Source organism: Mus musculus, chromosome 4, assembly GCF_000001635.26.
Source record: "Mus musculus strain C57BL/6J chromosome 4, GRCm38.p6 C57BL/6J".
Taxonomy (NCBI): domain Eukaryota; kingdom Metazoa; phylum Chordata; class Mammalia; order Rodentia; family Muridae; genus Mus; species Mus musculus.
In genome coordinates, this window is record NC_000070.6 from 135,258,795 (window position 1) to 135,277,593 (window position 18,799).

General features: G+C 47.8%; 1 protein-coding gene across 1 annotated transcript in view; it reads right to left on the reverse strand.

The window, feature by feature from the left end:
* The window catches only part of Clic4 (chloride intracellular channel 4 (mitochondrial)), a 58,792-nt gene extending 44,826 nt beyond the window's left edge, over positions 1 to 13,966 (reverse strand). Inside the window, exon 1 of the mRNA NM_013885.2 lies at positions 13,724 to 13,966. Within this exon, the coding sequence (NP_038913.1) occupies positions 13,724 to 13,795 (72 nt within the window). The 5' untranslated portion in view covers positions 13,796 to 13,966. The remainder of the gene's footprint in view (positions 1 to 13,723) is intronic.
* Positions 13,967 to 18,799: the final 4,833 nt, after the last annotated feature.

Consider the following 18,799-nt stretch of genomic DNA (forward strand, 5'->3'; position numbering starts at 1 on the left):
AGCAGCTGCTGGCATCCAACCGGCACTAAGGAAAGGCTAGTTTAATGAAAATTGCTTAAAGTGGCACAAATTTGTACCTCTCTGTATTCTTGAAAAAAAAAAAGGACACAAAATATAATGTGCTCTATCACTGAGCCCTAAGTTTGTTTAAGACATCATTTTAAATGAGACAAAGTGACAGGATCTGGCAATGACAGAGGCACAGCACCACAACCTTCTTAGAACACTATATTTAAAGCGACAGCTGCCAGAAAAATAAGGAATTAAAAAATGGTACAAATTCTATAAAATGATAGAAGATATAAGCAGCATAGGGAGAAAAATATCAAGTTAAATCCTGAAAGCTCGGTCCTCATTTACTACTCTCGGTTCTAGCATTAGAGAAAGATTCCTCCTGTAGTTTACCATGAGAAGTTTATCTTCCAAGGCCTAACCAGCATGCAGAAGAGGACCCTACATCATATGCACAAAATTTAAAAAACCATACACACAAAGCGTCACCTAGAGCCAGCCAGCAGAGGTGGCACCTGTCTGTCATCCCGGCAACCAGAGGCAGGGACAGTTTGCCAAGCATCTGAGACATCCTGGACTACATGAGCTCAAGGTTAGCTTTGGCTACAGACCCTGTCTCAAAGTTTACTCCCTAGTTAGAGAAGAGGGTGGGACACACACACCCTATAAGGCACCTGAAACGAGAAAGTTGAAAATTCCTTAAAATAAAAGGTTTTGTGTTTGTTTGTTTGTTTGTTTGTGTCTTATTTTACTTCGATTGGCTGGTTTTACTCCAGGGATTTGGTGGGAGGCAGGCCCCAGTCTCAATACTTAGTTCTGGCGTGCCTGACGCTCACAGAGATCCACCTGCCACATTCAAGCAATCTATTTTTATTTCATGTGTTTGTTTTGCCTGTGTATGTGTGTGTGTATTACATGCATGCCCAGTGCCCTGAGGCCAGGAGGACACCAGATTCTCTGGAATTAAGAATGGAGTTACAGAGACAAAGTTTGGAGCTGAGACGAAAGGATGGACCATCTAGAGACTGCCATATCCAGGGATCCACCCCATAATCAGCTTCCAAACGCTGACACCATTGCATACACTAGCAAGATTTTATCGAAAGGACCCAGATGTAGCTGTCTCTTGTGAGACTAGGCCGGGGCCTAGCAAACACAGAAGTGGATGCTCACAGTCAGCTATTGGATGGATCACAGGGCCCCCAATGGAGGAGCTAGAGAAAGTACCCAAGGAGCTAAAGGGATCTGCAACCATATAGGTGGAACAACATTTTGAACTAACCAGTACCCCGGAGCTCTTGACTCTAGCTGCATATGTATCAAAAGATGGCCTAGTCGGCCATCACTGGAAAGAGAGGCCCATTGGACACGCAAACTGTATATGCCCCAGTACAGGGGAACACCAGGGCCAAAAAAATGGAAATGAGTGGGTAGGGAAGTGGGGGGGAGGGTATGGGGGACTTTTGGGATAGCATTGGAAATGTAATTGAGGAAAATATGTAATAAAAAATATTAATTTAAAAAAAAAAAAAGAATGGCAGGCAGTTACAGGAACCAAACAAGGTCCTCTGCAAGAGCAGCACAAGCCATCTTTCCAGGGTCCAAATGAAAATTCTTCATTTATTGCTTTGGCCTTTGAAGATAACTAAAACTCAGCAGACTGTAAGCACCATGCCATCCTAAAAGCTAGAGTCAAGTGACTATCTGTGTAGGCTGAGATCTCTTTCAGCTAAGGACTGTCACACAAGAGTAAGTGCAAGGCTTCAGAGAAATACAGCTGGCAGCTGATCAGGCAAAATCTCACCACTAAACCAACAGTGTTTTAATGACACACCAGCGACATCAGCCAGCCTGTGCTTTACTGTCTGTCAACTATTCATCCAATACAACTGTCAAACAGACGCTATTTTTCCAAAGGACTGCGTATTTACAGGGTACTTAGAGTGAAATCAGCAGCAGTAGAGTTAGGGCCTACCAACTGCACCTAAGTGCCTTTACTCTTTCAGTAAGATTTACTGAACGCCTGGCAGGGAGCAGGCGATCCACGGAATACTGTAGTGGACACAAAGATGAACCACAGGGGGCCCTACCTACACTGAACTTCCTGTACTATGACAAGGACCTGTGGAGTAAAAAAACTGTTCTCCACTGATAGGTAACAAAAAGGTGACCCTGAAGAATAAAGACATGTAAACAGACTTAGGGAATCACGGAGACTTTAACAAATGGGAATGTGATAGGAAAGGTGGCTTCAGGCAGGCAGCATAGCCCACATGGAATAAGAAACACAAGCCCCGGGCTGGCTGGAGAGGTGACTCAGCGGCTCAGTGGTTAAGAGCACCAACTGTTCTTCCGAAGGTCCTGAGTTCAAATCCCACACCCACATGGTGGCTCACAAGATCTGACTCCCTCTTCTGGAGTGTCTAAAGATACCTACTGTGTACTTACATATAATACATAATAAATAAATAAATAAATAAATCTTTAAAAACAAACACACACACTCACACATATGCCTTCTAAGGTAAAGGCCCAGGAAGCAGGAGACACATGTGTCCATTCACTGGGTCTCAGCTATGACGGCTGTAGGCTTGAATGTCAGGCTGTGGCTTAGGAGTTAGTTCTGCACTTGGCAAGTAAAAAGAGGAGAGACATATCTACCGTGGATCCTCAAAGCACACTGCTTACAGCAATGCTTCTCTCCCGCTGTGGCTGCAAGCGTGCCTTACTCTAGGGAGACGGGTTTCAAACATCTCCTATACTTCTGTGTTTTCACACATCTTTGTTGCCATTCCAATCCCTTGCAATCCATTCGACTTCTGGAGCCTTTCCTGTACCCCTGGCTTCAGCTTGCAGATGAGCAGCTGTTCAGGGGTTCTGTTGGGTTTCCTTTCTTTGTGTCATAAGGATTCGGGCACTGGTGTAGGAGCTGTATACATCCTTCATCGTTACAGCATGCAGACTTAGCTGTGATTAAGTGCTGAACAGAGACAGAAAGACATCGGGGAAAGGGATACAAGCAATGACCAGATGTGTGCTTGCTTCCTCTTCCCTTCCTTGTTTCTTTTCCTTCCACTTTCCTCTCTCCCCCCTCTCTCTGCATCTCTTGTAGCCCAGGCTGGCTCCCTCTCTCTGCGTCTCTTGTAACCCAGGCTGGCTCCAACTTTGCTATGTAGCTGAGAACCTCAACCTTCTGATCCTCGAAGGTCCATCTAGACTAACAGGTGTGTGCCACCAAACCGCCTTTCTCTCTTCTTAGCAATGCCAGGGAACTCAGAGCTTCCTGCATGCTGGGCAAGCACTCTACCATCACCCGAGCCATCCCCAGCCTCCACAGAGGTCTCTGTAAGAATTTTATCCTTAGTGAAAATGGCATTTCTCAAAAGAAAGGTCAAGTGTCTGGGTTAGAATTCTATTTAAGATGAGTAGCCTGATCCCCCACAGAAAATCGGTAGGGTAAGGAAGGAAAGAAGGAGCACTGGAGGCCACTGCACTAGAGAAGGATGGCGGCAGCTCCAAGTAGAGAAGAGATAAGAGAAAGTGGGGCCTTAGAAGCTGCAGTGGCCTCCTAATTAGCCAGTGGCTACGAGGAGTGGTTATGGAGATGGACAAGGAGCAGTGCTGAAACTAAATCCTGAGTTTAATATGACAGAGGTACAGGATCTTGTCAGGAGGAAGTCTGGACAAGGTGGAGAAACTTGGGGCTTGAAGACACACACCTGTTTGATATTTGTGTGGCACTTAAAAGATGTGAGTTCTTCACTGTGAAGAGACAAGAAAATGCCTGAAAGCCAGAAGGTAGCATCGGATCCTCTGGAACTGGAGTAGACTGATGGATGTGAGCCACCGTGTGAGGGCTGGAAACCAAGCCTGGGCCTCTGCAAGTGCAGGAATGCCTCATCAAGAGCCCTGGAGATGGTCTGGAGGGACATCAGCAGGTCAAGAGCACTTCCTGCTCCTCCAGATGACCCAGGTTGGAGTCCCAAGATCAGGAACTCAGGGCAAGCCTGGACTATTTAGGAACTTTGAGGCCAGCCTGGGCTAGTTGAAATCCCTTCTCAAAAAGAAGAAAAAGAAAAGACAGAAATTAGGGGCAGTGAGATGTTCAGCAGTCACTTGCTCCATCCTGGGAGTTCAACCCCAGGATCTACAGTGTGAAGGAGAACCAACTCCTTACAAGATGATCCCTGACTTCCATGTAGCCAAGTGGCACAGCACATACATGCATACATATATAAAAGTATAAAAATACAAGAAAAACATAAAAGTCAACCATTGGGTCTTATGCATGTAATACTAGCACTTAACTAACAAGGCTGAGGCAGTAAGACTGCCTAGATACAAGGTCAGCCAGGGCTATACAGCAAGTCAGACTCTGTCTCTGTCTCACACACACTCACGTACACACAAACAGAGAGAGAGAGAGAGAGAGAGAGAGAGAGAGAGAGAGAGAGAGAGAGAGGGAGAGGGAGAGGGGAGAGGGAGAGGGAGAGGGAAGAGGGAGAGGGAAAGGGAGAAGGAGAGGGAGAGGGAGAGAAAGAGAGAATATGAATTGTAGCAGCCCTGGCTGTCTTGGAACTCACTCTGTAGACCAGGCTGGCCTTAAACTCACAAATCCAACCTGCCTCTGCCTCCCAAATGCTAGTTGTGTGCTAATTGTTTATAATTAATTCAACAACCAGTAAGTATCAGTTCTACTTTAGATAAACTTAATGTACAGACTATAATACAAAACTAATACATGAGTTTCTTTACACAACTAACAAGCCACTTAGAGTCTCAGGAATACCTTCCAACCCTAAACACTCCACTCACCTTTAAATCAATTATCTCACATAGGCTGTCACATAGAAAACCATTTCTAAGTTCTTTTCAATGTGTTTTGCTTTGTTTGTGAGGGGGTTTCTGTGTTTTTTATGACAAGGTCCCAAATAGCCTAGGCTGGCCTAGATCATATACCTAAGGCAGCTAGGACCTTGAACTTCTGATCTGCCTTCCACCAACCCTAACTGTTTAGGAGTAAAGTATATTCTGTTTGGTTTGGAGTATGGAATCTTTGGTCTTGAACTAGAGAGCTTTGTGCTTCAGCCTGCTGAGTGCTGGGATTATATATATGTTTATACCACCATAGCCAGCTCGTGTGTGTGTGTGTGTGTTTGTGTGTGTGTGTGTGTGTGTGTGTGTTTGTCAGTCTCATACTGTATAATCCAGGTTAACCTAGACCTTGTAAGAGCCCTCCTGCTGCAGCTTCAGGAGTGCAGAATCACAGGCACGAACTACCACTCCCAGCTCCCACTGGACTAACGGAACATAGAACACTGTGTATTACAGTCCAAAGATGGTGCTAAGCAGCTGACTACTGCATCCACCATGGCTCATCTATCCATCGTCCAACTCTACTTAAGTAAAAAAAGAAAAGGCCTGTGCTTAAGCCTCTGTCACTGCTATTTGCTTCCGTCGTTATCCCTGTACATACCCAACAGATCCTAGGCAGACTGCATCTCACCACCTCCCTTGTCCACACATACAGTAGGGAAAAGTTTACTCTGAAAAGCAGCTTCAATTTTTAGAAGAGATTTCTCCTAAAGAGCACCAAGGGAACTCCTACCTGAAAACCAATTCATCAACACCTATTTGAATAACTCTGGATGTTATCGGTGACCTTCGATGGCTCAGCTGGTAAAGCAGGGGACTGGAGCTGCGGGTGGACTTTCTGAGGGCAGGGATGGTCCTGTGTTCCTTTAATCCCAGGGTAGGCAGAGGCAACTGGATCTCTGTGGGTTCGAGGCCAGCCTGATCTACAGAGTGAGTTCTAGGACAGCCAAGGCTATACAGAGAACCCTGTCTCAAAAAACCAAACCATCCAACCAAACAAACAAACAAAAAGCAAGGGCTGGAGAGATGGCTCAGCAGTTAAGAGCACCAACTGCTCTTCCAGAGGTCCTGAGTTCAATTTCCAACAACCACATGGTGGCTCACAACCATCTGTAATGGGATCTGATGCCCTCTTCTGGTGTGTCTGAAGACAGCTACAGTGTACTCATGTACATAAAATAAATAAATAAATCTTAAAAACAAACAAACAAAAAAATTTGCTTTCATCTAGCAAGAACCAAACAGAGGAACTGTTTATGAAAAGATAGCTACGGACAACATCAAATTTTCTTTTATAAACCTAAGTAAGTTTTCCTTACACAACTCAACTCACATCACATGTCAGACCAGGCTTCATGTTTCACTCTTTCAGGAAGAATAAAACATTACACAAAAACTCTCGAGGACTCATTCATAAAAAGTCTTTGAAAAGGACTAGGTTTTATTTGCAATTAAAGGCCCCGCTGACTATAAAGTACAAGGATCACCCTTGTTACTGATGGCTGGAGACTGCCACTAGACTTTAGGCTGCTGCAGTCACTGCAACATTCTGTTTTCTGGTCAAGCATTACAAGACAGTGCACCTGTCATATGCTTCCGTGTTCGCCAAACTCTCACTACAGTCTTGCATATCTGTTCCGCTCAAGCTCAACATTTAATTGCTTACGTGTAACTACCTTTTCTTTTTTTTCTCTTAGTGTATATAGATCTCAGGCAACCGCTCCCCCAGTGTTCCTATACCGCACAAACACCTAACTCACTCCCATTTTTAACAGCTACGCACCTGTGTCATCTACTGTAACCTGGTCTCCACCTTCAAAAATCAAAATAAAGCAACTGCTTTGGTTGTTCGACAAGAAAACTGCGGAGAGCACTGGTGGGTCCTCCCAGGTCCCAACCTTGGCTCTGCCTTCCTGCAGCTGTCACCTCTGCTGTTTATTCAGGTTTGCTTTGATTTATTCTTCTCCCACACATACAAGTAAAGAGCCAAGCTGCGTGCTGGTAAGATTCAGTGTTTGTGTTATACCCAGTGAGTGACAGTTTTGCAACTCTATTGCAATGAGAATTAAATGTTCTTCTTAAACACACACACACACGCACACGTACACGCACACGCACACGTACACATACATGTACACGTACTCACGCATGCCTATATCACCACCATCACTACAAAAAAAAAAAGGAAGACTGTTGGGCTTCTTGCTTAGAGCGGTATTGTATACTCAAAGAAGAAAGAAACAAAACTCCACCTGGGGTAGAAGCATGTGGTGCGCTCTGGGGTTCATACCTGGCCCTAGTTCCAATATTGTTTCTTGTTCGAACAATACTCAAATTTAAATGTTCTTATTCTAATCACTGTCTTATTTACCTATATTAGGTGGTGACTTTCATGACTTCATGATTTTGTATTTTAAATAAGAGGAGGAAAGCCGGGCGTGGTGGCGCACGCCTTTAATATCCCAGCACTCGGGAGGCAAAGGCAGGCGGATTTCTGAGTTCGAGGCCAGCCTGGTCTACAAAGTGAGTTCCAGGACAGCCAGGGCTACACAGAGAAACCCTGTCTCGAAAAACCAAAAACAAAAGAGGAAAAACTAAACAATGCTAACTGATGTGCCTGGTGTCCTAGTTACTCTTGAGGCTGAAACAGAAAGATCTGAAGTGCCAGACCTGGGGCTGCAGTGATGGCCCAGTGGTTAAGAACACTGGCTGCTCTTCTAGAGGACCAGGGTTCAAGTCCCAGCACCCACATGGCAGCTCACAACTATATAATGCCAGTTTCAGGGGACCTGACAGCCTCTTCTGGCCTCCTTGTCACAGGCACCCACACATGCAGTGCACTACAGGCAAAACACCCACACACATAAAATAAACGAATATATTTTAAAAGGGACCAGGAGTCAGAACACTTGCTTTTATCTCAGCACTCAGAGGGAGGTGGATCTCTGAGTTCAAGGCCAATCTAGTCTATATTGAGAGTTCCAGGTCAGCTAAGGCTACATCATGAGACCTTGTCTCAAATTAATTTAAATGTTTAAACGGCTGTGGCATTACTTAGTGATAGCATGCTTGCCTATAGTTCCATTCCTAGTACCACCAAAACTAAAAAAAAAAAGAAAAAAAAAGCTAATTGATATTCTTCACACTAATACTTGGTACTGACCACTGAGGTCTTGTGAGCCAAGTCTCACAAAAAAAGCAACAGAACTAAAAGCTCCTAAGAAATTCACAAACACATGCTCTGAACTAAATTTAGATTTCAGCTAAATCATACTCCGATGGTTTGTAATCATCATATTCATCGGAAACTCATTTCCACGCTCTATCCCGGCCTCTGACCTACCAAACCTACCCTCGTTTTCTGTTCTGCTTGATACAAATCTTAACTCATCCTGCCTTAATCACACTTCCCATACTGCCTAACTCATTTCCCAGAGACTCATTCCCTACTCCGGAAACACCGGAAAAGGAGAAGTGGAGCCTCCTCTGCCGGGGAAGCAGGGGGAAGGGGAAGTCTTGCTCACCACCCCCCTCCTGGCTTCTAGGCACCCCTCAGGCATCCTTCCAAAACAACCTGATGTCCCTTTCCTGTCACTAGTGCATTAGGCGTCCCCTGTGCTCAGGCTCCCATCTCATCCTTAGTCTGAGCTCCGGTCAGAATTTTATAGTTCACCAAATCACCGCCTTGGTACTGGACAGAAGCAGCCCGCTGTAGGTCTCCAGAAACAGCCCAGGGTAAAAGGAGCAAGGCAGTTTCCATTGACCTCACAGTTGACACTATTTCCAAATTCTAAGTTCCCCTCTGGACACCCCAAATGAGCAAAGCAGTTAGACAAAGGAGCGTTGTCTTTTTACATTGATTCTTCAGTTCAATGGTTCGGTCTCCGCACCACTTTTCTATAGAAAATGGATTGAAAGCACTGAAGTCTGCCCTTGAAACTAAACATAAAAAACTCCCAGTTCGGACTGGCAGCAGGATCCGCTCACACCTTCCCAAATGGGCTAAGGAAGAGGTGGGCAGACAGCAGGCCGGCAGGGGGGGGGGGGGTGTCCCCAGAGAGCAAAGCCTGTGAAAATAAATGCACACTATCTGGCTCCTCCTTTCAGAGACCCAGCTGCTCCTGAGGGACTTCACACGTGATGTCTTAACTCCTTCTTAGCTACCTCTAACCTACCTAGTTCCCTACGTTTTCAGGGTCAAGTTCAAGCCTACTTCAATCTTTATGTCTAGCTAACTTACCATGAACCATATTTGACTCCATAAGCACATAGCACCTTGCCATTTGTTTTGTGGTACTGGAGATCAATCCTAGGACCTAACAAGCTAAGCAAGACCTCTACTACCCAGTTACAACCCAGCCCTCTCCGAGACAGGTTATCACCATATGGTCCAGGCTGGCATTGAATTCACCCTGCAGGTTAACGTCCTATAAAAACCCCTCCCAATTCCAGAAGCTTGGGACTACTGCAGATAGTGATAACCTAATTCAAACGATAGTACATAAAGTTTAAATTATGACCCATAAAACTAAGTCCAGCAGAGAGATTACCTCCTACTTAGATAAGAAATACACCACTTCATACAGATGCAGCCAAAGTGGAGAAACAGTGGTGTCAACACAAACTGGGCCATAAAAGCAAAACAAAACTCCAACTCCTGATTACTCTCTATCTGTGTGTAATCCCTGCACTCCGGGGGCTGAGGAGAGACAACTGCCACAAATTTAAGGTTAGCCTGGGCTACAGAGTAAGGCCCTGTCTCAAATGACTATATAAACCAAAAGAGGGTGACCTCAGGCACACAGGTCAGTAATCACCTCTCTGCTCCTTTCATTTGTGCTTCCTGAGTTAATTTTTATTCACCTTTACAAAAGCAGAAATCTTGGACCCTAACTACAGATACAGCCAAGAAGATACATTGGTAGAAAATGTGGCAGATACACAAAAAGATCAGAAATACTAAACTATGAAGGAAAAGAGGTTAAATAGGTCTGGAAAGATGGCTCAGCGGTTAAGAGCACTGACTGCTCTTCCAGAAGTCTTGAGTTCAATTCCCAGCAACCACATAGTGGCTCACGACCATCTGTAATGGGATCTGATGCTCGCTCTCTTCTGGTGTGGTGTGTTGTTCAAGGAGAACAGGGTGTTGCATGCCTGTAATGTCAGCACTCAAGAGGCTGAGGCAGAACTGCTCTAAGTTAGAGGACAGCCTGGGCTATGTAGGGAGTGCAAGGATAGCTTAGATACAAAGGGAAAACCAGTCCAAAAACAAAAACAAGAAAAAAAAAAAAAAACAAAAAAAAAACAAAGACAAAAAGGAGGGAGGTGTTGTTTCCAATTCAAAGGACAGACAAGACATATGCTAACAGCAACAGCAACAATGCTGGAGAGATGGCCAGGGGTCGAGTGCTCGCTCACTGCTGGTAGCAGCCATGCAGCAGGACCTGTAGAGGATCAGAGTTCAATTCCCAGCATCTGTGTTGGGCTGCAAACACCACCAGACTCTAGTTCCAGGGGATCTGACATCCTCTTCTGAACACAAGATCACCTGCAAACGTGTATATGTATATATATACCCACACCCAGATGTGGACATACATAGCTGAAGATGAAAAATAGCTTCTAAACATATATTGGTTTTAGTACCCTGGAAGGGAAAAGAAGCAATCTCCTGCCCAAGACTAGGTAGCTTAACACCACACACACCAGGCTGACAGGCAGCTCAGTCATTGCACGCCTTGCAAGGCTGGCTCTTGAGTTCAAGCTCCAGAACCCGTGAGGTAGGAGAGAGAGAATTAGCTCTCGTACGTTCCTCCATGGCCTCCAAAGGTATGCTATCCCATACACAGACACACAATGAGTGCATTTTTTTTTTTTAAACCACAGAAAGTTTTCAGCCACATAGTGGTGATTCACATCTATAAAGCCAGCACTAGGGTGGCTGAGGCCATGAGTTTGAGACTGGTGTGAGCTCCAGAGCTATTTCAGTCCAGACTAAGATCCTATGTCCCAAAGTAAAAAAACGCCAACAAAGTTCTCAGCTACCAACTCAGGATACTTGGTGAAACACTAACACTGTTTAGGCTACCACCCTGGACAACCAGTTTCCGCCCCTCATGGCTTTCAAAACTAACTCTATTTATAGAGTGTCTTCCCCAGGTGCATTTCCCACGTCAGGGTTTAAAACGAAACCGCCAGCCTTTGCCACCTTCTCCTTTCCTTTCTCCTTTCAAACAACCAACTGGGTCTGTATCAGCGTACAATTGGCCTACACTGAAGCACAGAAGGGTAAAGAGCATTTCACAGACAAAAAAAAAGCTCAAGAGAAAACAAATGGCCCAGGACAGCCCAGCCAATGGGCACAGAACTCTATGGCTGACCTCTGACCTCCAAGGCCTGTAAATTCAGTGGTTCCAACTACAAATATGGACCACTGGGAAGGGGTATGCCAGTGACTCAGCTTTGGGAAAAGGCACCCCACCCATCTCCTTATGGAAGTATTAAGTCAACACTGAGCAGGGCAGAAGGCATCTGTCACATCCCTTCCAAGAGAGACAGTGTGTCTGTGTTGCTGAAAGGTCACACATGGGGCCTTGCCCATGCTAGGCATGCTACCACTGCGCTACATCTCCAATCCCTTCCCTAGTTTTTAAACATTTCTCTTGCCATCATTTATTGGCCAGGGCCTCCCAAAGCACGCTGAGCAGAAGCTATAAAGTGTTAGTATCTGTGTGATTGTTGTGTTTGCGGTTGATTTTGAGACTGGGTTTTCTATGCAGCCCTGGCTAGCTTGGAACTCACTATGTAGACAAAGCTGGCCTCCAGCTCAGAGGTCTGCCTGCCTCTGCCTTCCAAAAGACTCAGTTTAGAATTCCAAGTTGTTTAGCACCTCTAAGGTTTTACCATTAAGCACTGTTCTTCAGACTAGCATCTACACTTTCAGAGTCGGTTTGGGGGCTTTCTTTGGCTTTGTTTAGTTTATCAAAGCTCCTTCCTGCCGGACGTGATGTTTCACACCTATAATCCCAGCCTGAGGCCGCCTGGACTGCATTATGAGTTCCAAGACAGCACAGGATACAGAGTAAGACCCTGTTCTCACAAGAAGAGGGAAACCATTATGTCCCGTCGCTATCTCTAGCCTAGCGTCTTCCCTTCTTTGTGCTGTTTTCCACGACCCTCTCCCCATTTCTTCAGGTTCCTCAAAAGTATTGTCTGCCACCTCCAGTCGCAGACATTGTGATATTTTGAGAGCCCTAAGCCTTTTCTTTCCTAATGCTGCGACAGTTTAATGCAGTTCTTCATGTTGTGCTGACCCCCAACAGTAAAATTATTTTTGGTGCTACTTCATAACTGTAACTTTGCTACTGCTATGAATTGTAATGAAATTGTCTGCATTTTCCAATAGTCTTAGGTGACCCCTGTAAAAAGGCCGTTTGATCTTTCAAAGGGGTCTTGACCCCCAGTTGAGAGCCGATGCTCTAGACCAAAAAAAAAAAAAAGTTCTAAAACCAGCAACTAACAGAAAACACTAAGGCAAACATTGTTACCACCCTGCAGATTTCTGCCTTCCATCTCTGGAACACATCCTTCGATAATTTCCGCTCTTTCAAATTAAAACTAAGAAAGGGCAGACTTTAGTACTGGATGCCTGTTGGACTTCTAGTGTTGCCAGTTTCGACCTAAGCCTGGATATTTAGTGGCTAACAGAACGAACGTCAGGGTTTCCAAGGAGGCTCAGTAAAGCAGGGGACCCAGATGTTTGTTGCGTTAACTTTTCCCTCCTTCGCTACGCCCCAAAAGGGAGAGGCGCGGAGAGCAGTCAGAGAAGCGTTTCTAGGCGAAGAAGGCAGCTCCAGGGTTTACAAACTGAGGAGGGCGAGAGGAATGAACCTTTTTAAGCCCGAGAGAGCGGAGAATTCAGGTTTTCTTTCAAACCAAACGGGCTTGCCTGCCGAGGTGGCAACAGCAAACGAAAGCGGCCAAAAGGTTGCATCATGTGAAAACAGGCGCGCTAGAGAAACAAGAAAACCAGATGGTGGTAAAACACCGGACAGGAAAACCCAAGTCGGGAATCTCTGTATTTTCCGGAAGCCTTGGGGCATCCACCCTTCTTTTCGCTTTTTCTTTTCTTTTCCTTTTTTTTTTTTTTTCTTCTTCTTTGCAGTTAGTTGCCTGGGTTTTGGGTGTGTGTCCGGAGGCTCACATTTGTAACCCAGGCTGGCCTCGAACTCGAGGGACTCCTCAAGCCTCTACTGCTGGGTCATAGCCGAGTCACCACGCCCGCATTAAAAAAATTCTCCCCTCCCCCATGCGGGAGGAGGGCTGGGATGAGGGTCCCTCCTATCCCAGGCTTGCCCTGGGTTTACTAAGCAGCCAAGGCTGGCTCTGAACTCGGGATCTTCCCTAGACCACTTTTCCCAACTGCTGGGTTTACGGCTCCCGGGTCCCTCCTCCCCTTTACTTTATTTAACATTGTATCAAAGTTAAAGTTTCAGTTTCACCCGGGCCAGGCGCTAGCGTTCCAGTAAGTTGGGTGAGCTATCAGCCCCGCGGCCCGAGGCTGGGGCTCGCGGCGGGGTGGGGTCGGACACGGCGAGGAGGGTGACAGTACCCACGCGGCGCAGCTGAGGCGCGTCCCGCCCTGCGGAGTCGCCTCCCTGTCGCCGCGCCCGCAGGGTCCGCCAAGGTCCCGCTGCGAGGCGGGAAGGCGCGGAGCCCAGACAATGGGAATGAGCGCGGGAGGTACGGCGCCGCCTCGGGCTGCGGGGATGCCGCGTGGGGGCGCTTCGGGGTGCGGGGACGTCAGCCCGCGTCGCTCGGGACGGTGAGCGCTCACCTTGACGAAGAGCTCGATGAGGGGCTCTTTGTCCTCCTCCTTCAGCCCGTTCAGGGGCATCGACAGCGCCATGGCCGGTTGGGCTGGGCTCCGCGGACGGCGGCTGCGGCTGTGGCTCCGGGGCTGCTGTGGCTGCGGGTTCCCGCCGCTCGCTCACTCGCTGGCTTGCTCGTTCGCTGGACAGTCCCGGCGTCTGGCTGCCCGTGGCCTCAGATCCTCAGCACCGCCTCACGCCTCGCGCGCGACTCTGAGGGGGTTGCGGTCCCGGCCGCTTCAAACCGCTGGGCGGAGCCCTATGGGCGGGGCGTGGGCGGAGCAGTGGCCAGGATCCTGCAGGGGTGGGGGGGAAATGGGCGGGCCACAGCTGGGGGCGTGGCCTCAGGCGAGGAAGACAGCGGAGCGCTCTAGCTTCCACGGACCGACCACTAGGGAGCCTGGAGGGCGCTGGGGGCGCGGCCTAGGCTGGGCAGCGCGGATTGGCCGGGAGGTCCCCCCGAAGCCACGCCCCTCAGGGGGTGGGCGGGGAAGGTCCCTGGAGCCGGAGCCTGACACCGCCTCTCTCCGCGGCGCAGCTGCTGCTGGTTGGGTGCCAAGTGACCTCATGCGGCGGCCCGCCTCGCGCCCTCTCCCCCGCTGCAGCCGCAGGGACTCATCGTCCCCTCCGGTTCCCGGGGCGGCGGCCTCCTCGGCTACTTCTGTTAGGCGCGGCCGCCTTTTCCTGGAAAACTTTTGCGAAAGTTTTCATGTCCTTAAGAACTTTTTAATCCTTCTGACCGCGGATCTCCTTTCGTGATCCTTCTCTATTTGAAATCAAGATACTCAAAAGTTCTTGTAAAGTCGTCCTGTGTCCCGGGCTCTGAATTAGGCCAAAACGGTGGGACAGCGTCCCGCTCCAGCACAACCCCAGTGCTTGAGGCAGCGCCTGACTCTGAAAACGTTATCCGTGCTGTTTTGCCCCACCTGGACCGATTCCTGTCTTCCGTTCACCTGGAGAAGTTTAATGAGTCACCTGAGTGCCACTCAGCGCGCAGGGGCGAGTACTTTACACCCTGAGGACAGGGGCCTGAGACACGCGGTCTACTGCGGAATTGCCGTCAGTGAATGTCACCTTTGGGAAATTTGCCTTCTGGTTTTCCTTAATCTGCTCATTCTGTGGTACCTCCCAGGCTAGGGTGATGAGTGAGTTGATTAGAAAGGCTAAATTGGGGGATGGAAGCGGGGTGTCATGGTTATCTCACATCCTCTGTGCCTAGTGTGGATCAGAGTGCTTCAACAAATTGGAATGATGTGTAAAAATGCAGTGCAACCTGCAACTACTTTATCCTCACTCAACCCCATCTCCAAGTTGCTAGATTCTGTGAGAAGGATGCTGTGCCCCAGCAATTAGATCCATCAATGCTCCGGAGTAAGGCTGTTTTAAGTTCACAGTTTGGCAGTGGCCTTAAACACCCTAAACCTCGGCCTGATTTGGTGACATATACGTGGCTCTCAGGTGATGGCTCAGGCAGGAGGGCTGAGAGTTTGAGGACAGTCTGGGTATATTGCAAGACTACCTCAAAATAATAATAATAATAATAATAATAATAATAATAATAATGGCAGTCAAGATGATTCAGCAGGTAAAAGCGTTTGCCTTGCAAGACTTCCAACCTGGATGTGATGTTGGGGCCATCTAAAGGTAGAAGGAGAAAACCAACTCCAGAAAGCTTACCTCTGACTTCTACAGAATGCCATCACACACACACACACACACACACACACACACACCAGGGTTTGGGTTTTGGTCTGCCTGTTTTTTTTCTCCACCTCCCAAGTACTAGGGTCAAAGGTGTCCACCACTGCAACCAACAATCACCGTATTTTTTTTTTTTTTTTTTTTTTGAGCCAGGGTTTCTCTATATACCCCTGGCTATCCTGGAACTCAATCGGTAGACCAGGCTGGACTGGAACTCAGAAATCCACCTGCCTCTGCCTCACAAATGCTGGGATTTAAAAGCATTGTGCTACAACTGCCCAGCACAGTAAAGTTTTAGTAGGTCAGCTGGAAGACTGTATGCCTAGCAGGCTCAAAGCCCTGGACTCAGTTCTCAGCACTGCCTAACTGAGTGTGGTGCCCCATGCCTGTCATCCCTGCACTCCAAAAGGGCAGGCAGGAAGATTAGGAGTTTAGGGTCATCCTTGGCTATAAAATGAGTTTGAAGCTAGCCTGGGCTACATTAAACCCTGCCTCAAAGTAACCAGAAACCTAAGACTTCCGTTCCGTATCTAGACTAGAGAGGGTGGTGTTGGTTACCGCCTTGTGTAATTAGGGAGGGCTGGGACCTCGTGGAGCCTCTGGCGTCCTGTCCACCCCTACAGGCAAAGCCAGCGCCATGTTCCACTCAGTGGCTAGCTAGTTTGTGGTAAAGTAAGAAAAGCCAGCAGGCTGTCCTGTGGAGCAAAGCTTAAACCAGAAACAAATAGAAGGGACAGCTGGACTCTGAACTGGGTCCCCTGTTAATTTTTCACAGAACTGTGAACAGATTAAAGTCCCCTCACAGTATAGCCTTTCCACCGTGATCCCAAATGGTAAATTCAAACAGACACACACTTAAAATGGCCCAGCAGAGCCTCAAAAGACTCCACATTGGCCCCAAGACTACTGGGTCCCAGTTAGGATTTATCCAAGTCATTTTGGGTCCCCAAATTACTCCCTCACATGTATCTGTGCTGGGCCCATGCTGGCTCCCAGCCACCAGCACAGAGATGGCCCACACAGGGAAACAATAGCAATGAAAGGGTCTTTCTGTCTCTTTGCTTAAATGGGAGGAAGCCTGTGACATTTTCCAAGTCCTGAGGTGGTCCAAGTCCTGCCCTTGCTCATCCGGACACCCTCAGGCACTGGCTCAGACCTGGAACCTGTGCTCAGGAACCTGGTCACAGTCATGCCTAGGGGTCTCAGTTTCTACTCTGATGCTCATGAGCATGGGAGCACAGACAGATCTGGGAGGAGGAGGAAGAGGAAGACGAAGAGGAGAGAAAGTGTTTATTCCGGGAGGTCCTACAGCACCTTGCTTCCAACTTTGAAAGGCAAGACGTTCCTGCCCTGTGCTCCTGGTTGTTTTTGTAACACAGAGAAAGCTTGAAGATGGGTGGAGGTGTGTTCTCCTTACACACCCCTCTGACCTCATTCCCACCTGCTCCCCCTTGTGTGCCCCACCCCAGCTGCAGCAGCTTCCTTTCTAGTCCTTGGACATCGCAAGCACACCGCTGCCTCAGGGCCTTTGCGCGTGCTCTCATCTCCCACTGAACCCTCTGTCTCCCAGAATTCCCACTCACTCACGTCCTTCAGATCTTTGCTCAAGATAGTAACTCCTTAGACATTCATTGGCTATCACCTATGCAAGCTGGGTACTGCCAGCACTCCTCCTCCAGCCTCTGCTTCCTTCTCTGTGAGTGTGTGTGTGTGTGTGTGTGTGTGTGTGTGTGTGTGTGTGTCTGTTCCTTGTATATAGTCCAAAGTGGCTTTAACCTGACACAGCCTATAATCATCACAGCCTATAATCATCTGAGAATACAGTCTCAACTCAATCGCCCAGGTCAGATCATCCTCCATGTCTATGCCTTGTCTATAAGGGTTTCCTTTGATTATTCACTGACGCAGGAGAACCAAGCTACTATGGCGGGCATCATCCCTCTGCAGGTGATCCTGGGCTGTATATGAAGCTAGCTAAGCATGATTGTGTGAGTGAGTGTCACAGTGAGTAAACCAGTAAGCATCTTTCCTGCATGGTTTCTTTTTATTCTTTTTTTTTTTTTCTGTTTTTTTTTTTTTTTTTTTTTTTTGAGACAGGGTTTCTCCGTATAGCCCTGGCTGTCCTGGAACTCACTCTGTAGACCAGGCTGGCCTCGAACTCAGAAATCTGCCTGCCTCTGCCTCCCAAGTGCTGGGATTAAAGGTGTGCGCCATCACTTCCCAGGTCCTCCATGGTTTCTGTTTGCTTCAAGCTCCTGCCTGAGGTCCCACCCTGACTCCCCTCGGTGAAGAACTGGGACCCAAAGGCTTGAGCTAAATAAATCCTTTCCTCCCCTAATTTGTTTTTGGCCTTGTTGTTTGATACATTGACAGAAAAGAAACCAATACATGTACATAGATCACCTCCTGGGAAGCAGTTTACTGAGTTTGGGTGATGACTCTATGCCTGAATATTCCTGGTGAGAGTGTACCCAGAATGCCTGAGTCCTGTAGTTGGGTGACTTTCCTGGGCAGACTTAAATGCCTAGTCACAGCTCAAATAGAGAGGGAGGAGACAGAACAAAGAAAGAGTCTGTCAAGTCCACCTTGGTGGATTCCTCAGTGTCCTGGGATACTCACTGGAGGATGGGTGACTCACAAGCAGCTGCCATCATGGAGAAGTCCCACCCCATGGGCTGGCCTCCATGAACTTCAGCATTTCGAAGATGACTACATGTCTGTCATCTAGGGCAAGAGGGAGTGGTGATTGGAATCTCAGGGGAGGGTCTGATGACCCTCCCCATCCCCAAGAGGGAATGTTAACAGCCCTGATACCTTAGGCTTAGCTAGCTGATATATGGGTTTGTTTGTTTCGTTGCTATGACAGCAGGCCAAGGTTTCTGTGGGTCAGCACAGCTGCTCTGCTCCATGACGGCCATGGTCACACCAAGCCTACAGGAAACAGCCATACTACAGTGTCATGTACCTGGGCACAGTGAGCATGACCCAACCATCAGGAGGCTTTGGTCTCCTCGAGCCTGAATCCCAGGACTTTAACAGCTGAGGCAGGAAAGCAGCAGCAGGCTCTAGGCCAGCCCAGGCTATATATACAGTGAGACCCTGTATCTAACAAGCAAGGGGAGGGGCCAGGAAGGGGCTCAGCTGTAAAGGCTGGGCAATTCGAGTTTGAGTCCCAGAACCCACATGAAAGTGCAAAGTGGAAAGGGAGGCGTGGGGCACTGGAGAGAAGGTTTAGGGGTTAAGAGTGCCTACCGTTACATGAGATATATGTCTCTAAGTAAATAAATAAATACCTTGTCACAAGGGGTCAGGTTTCTAAAGCACAAAGTGGGGAGTGTGGG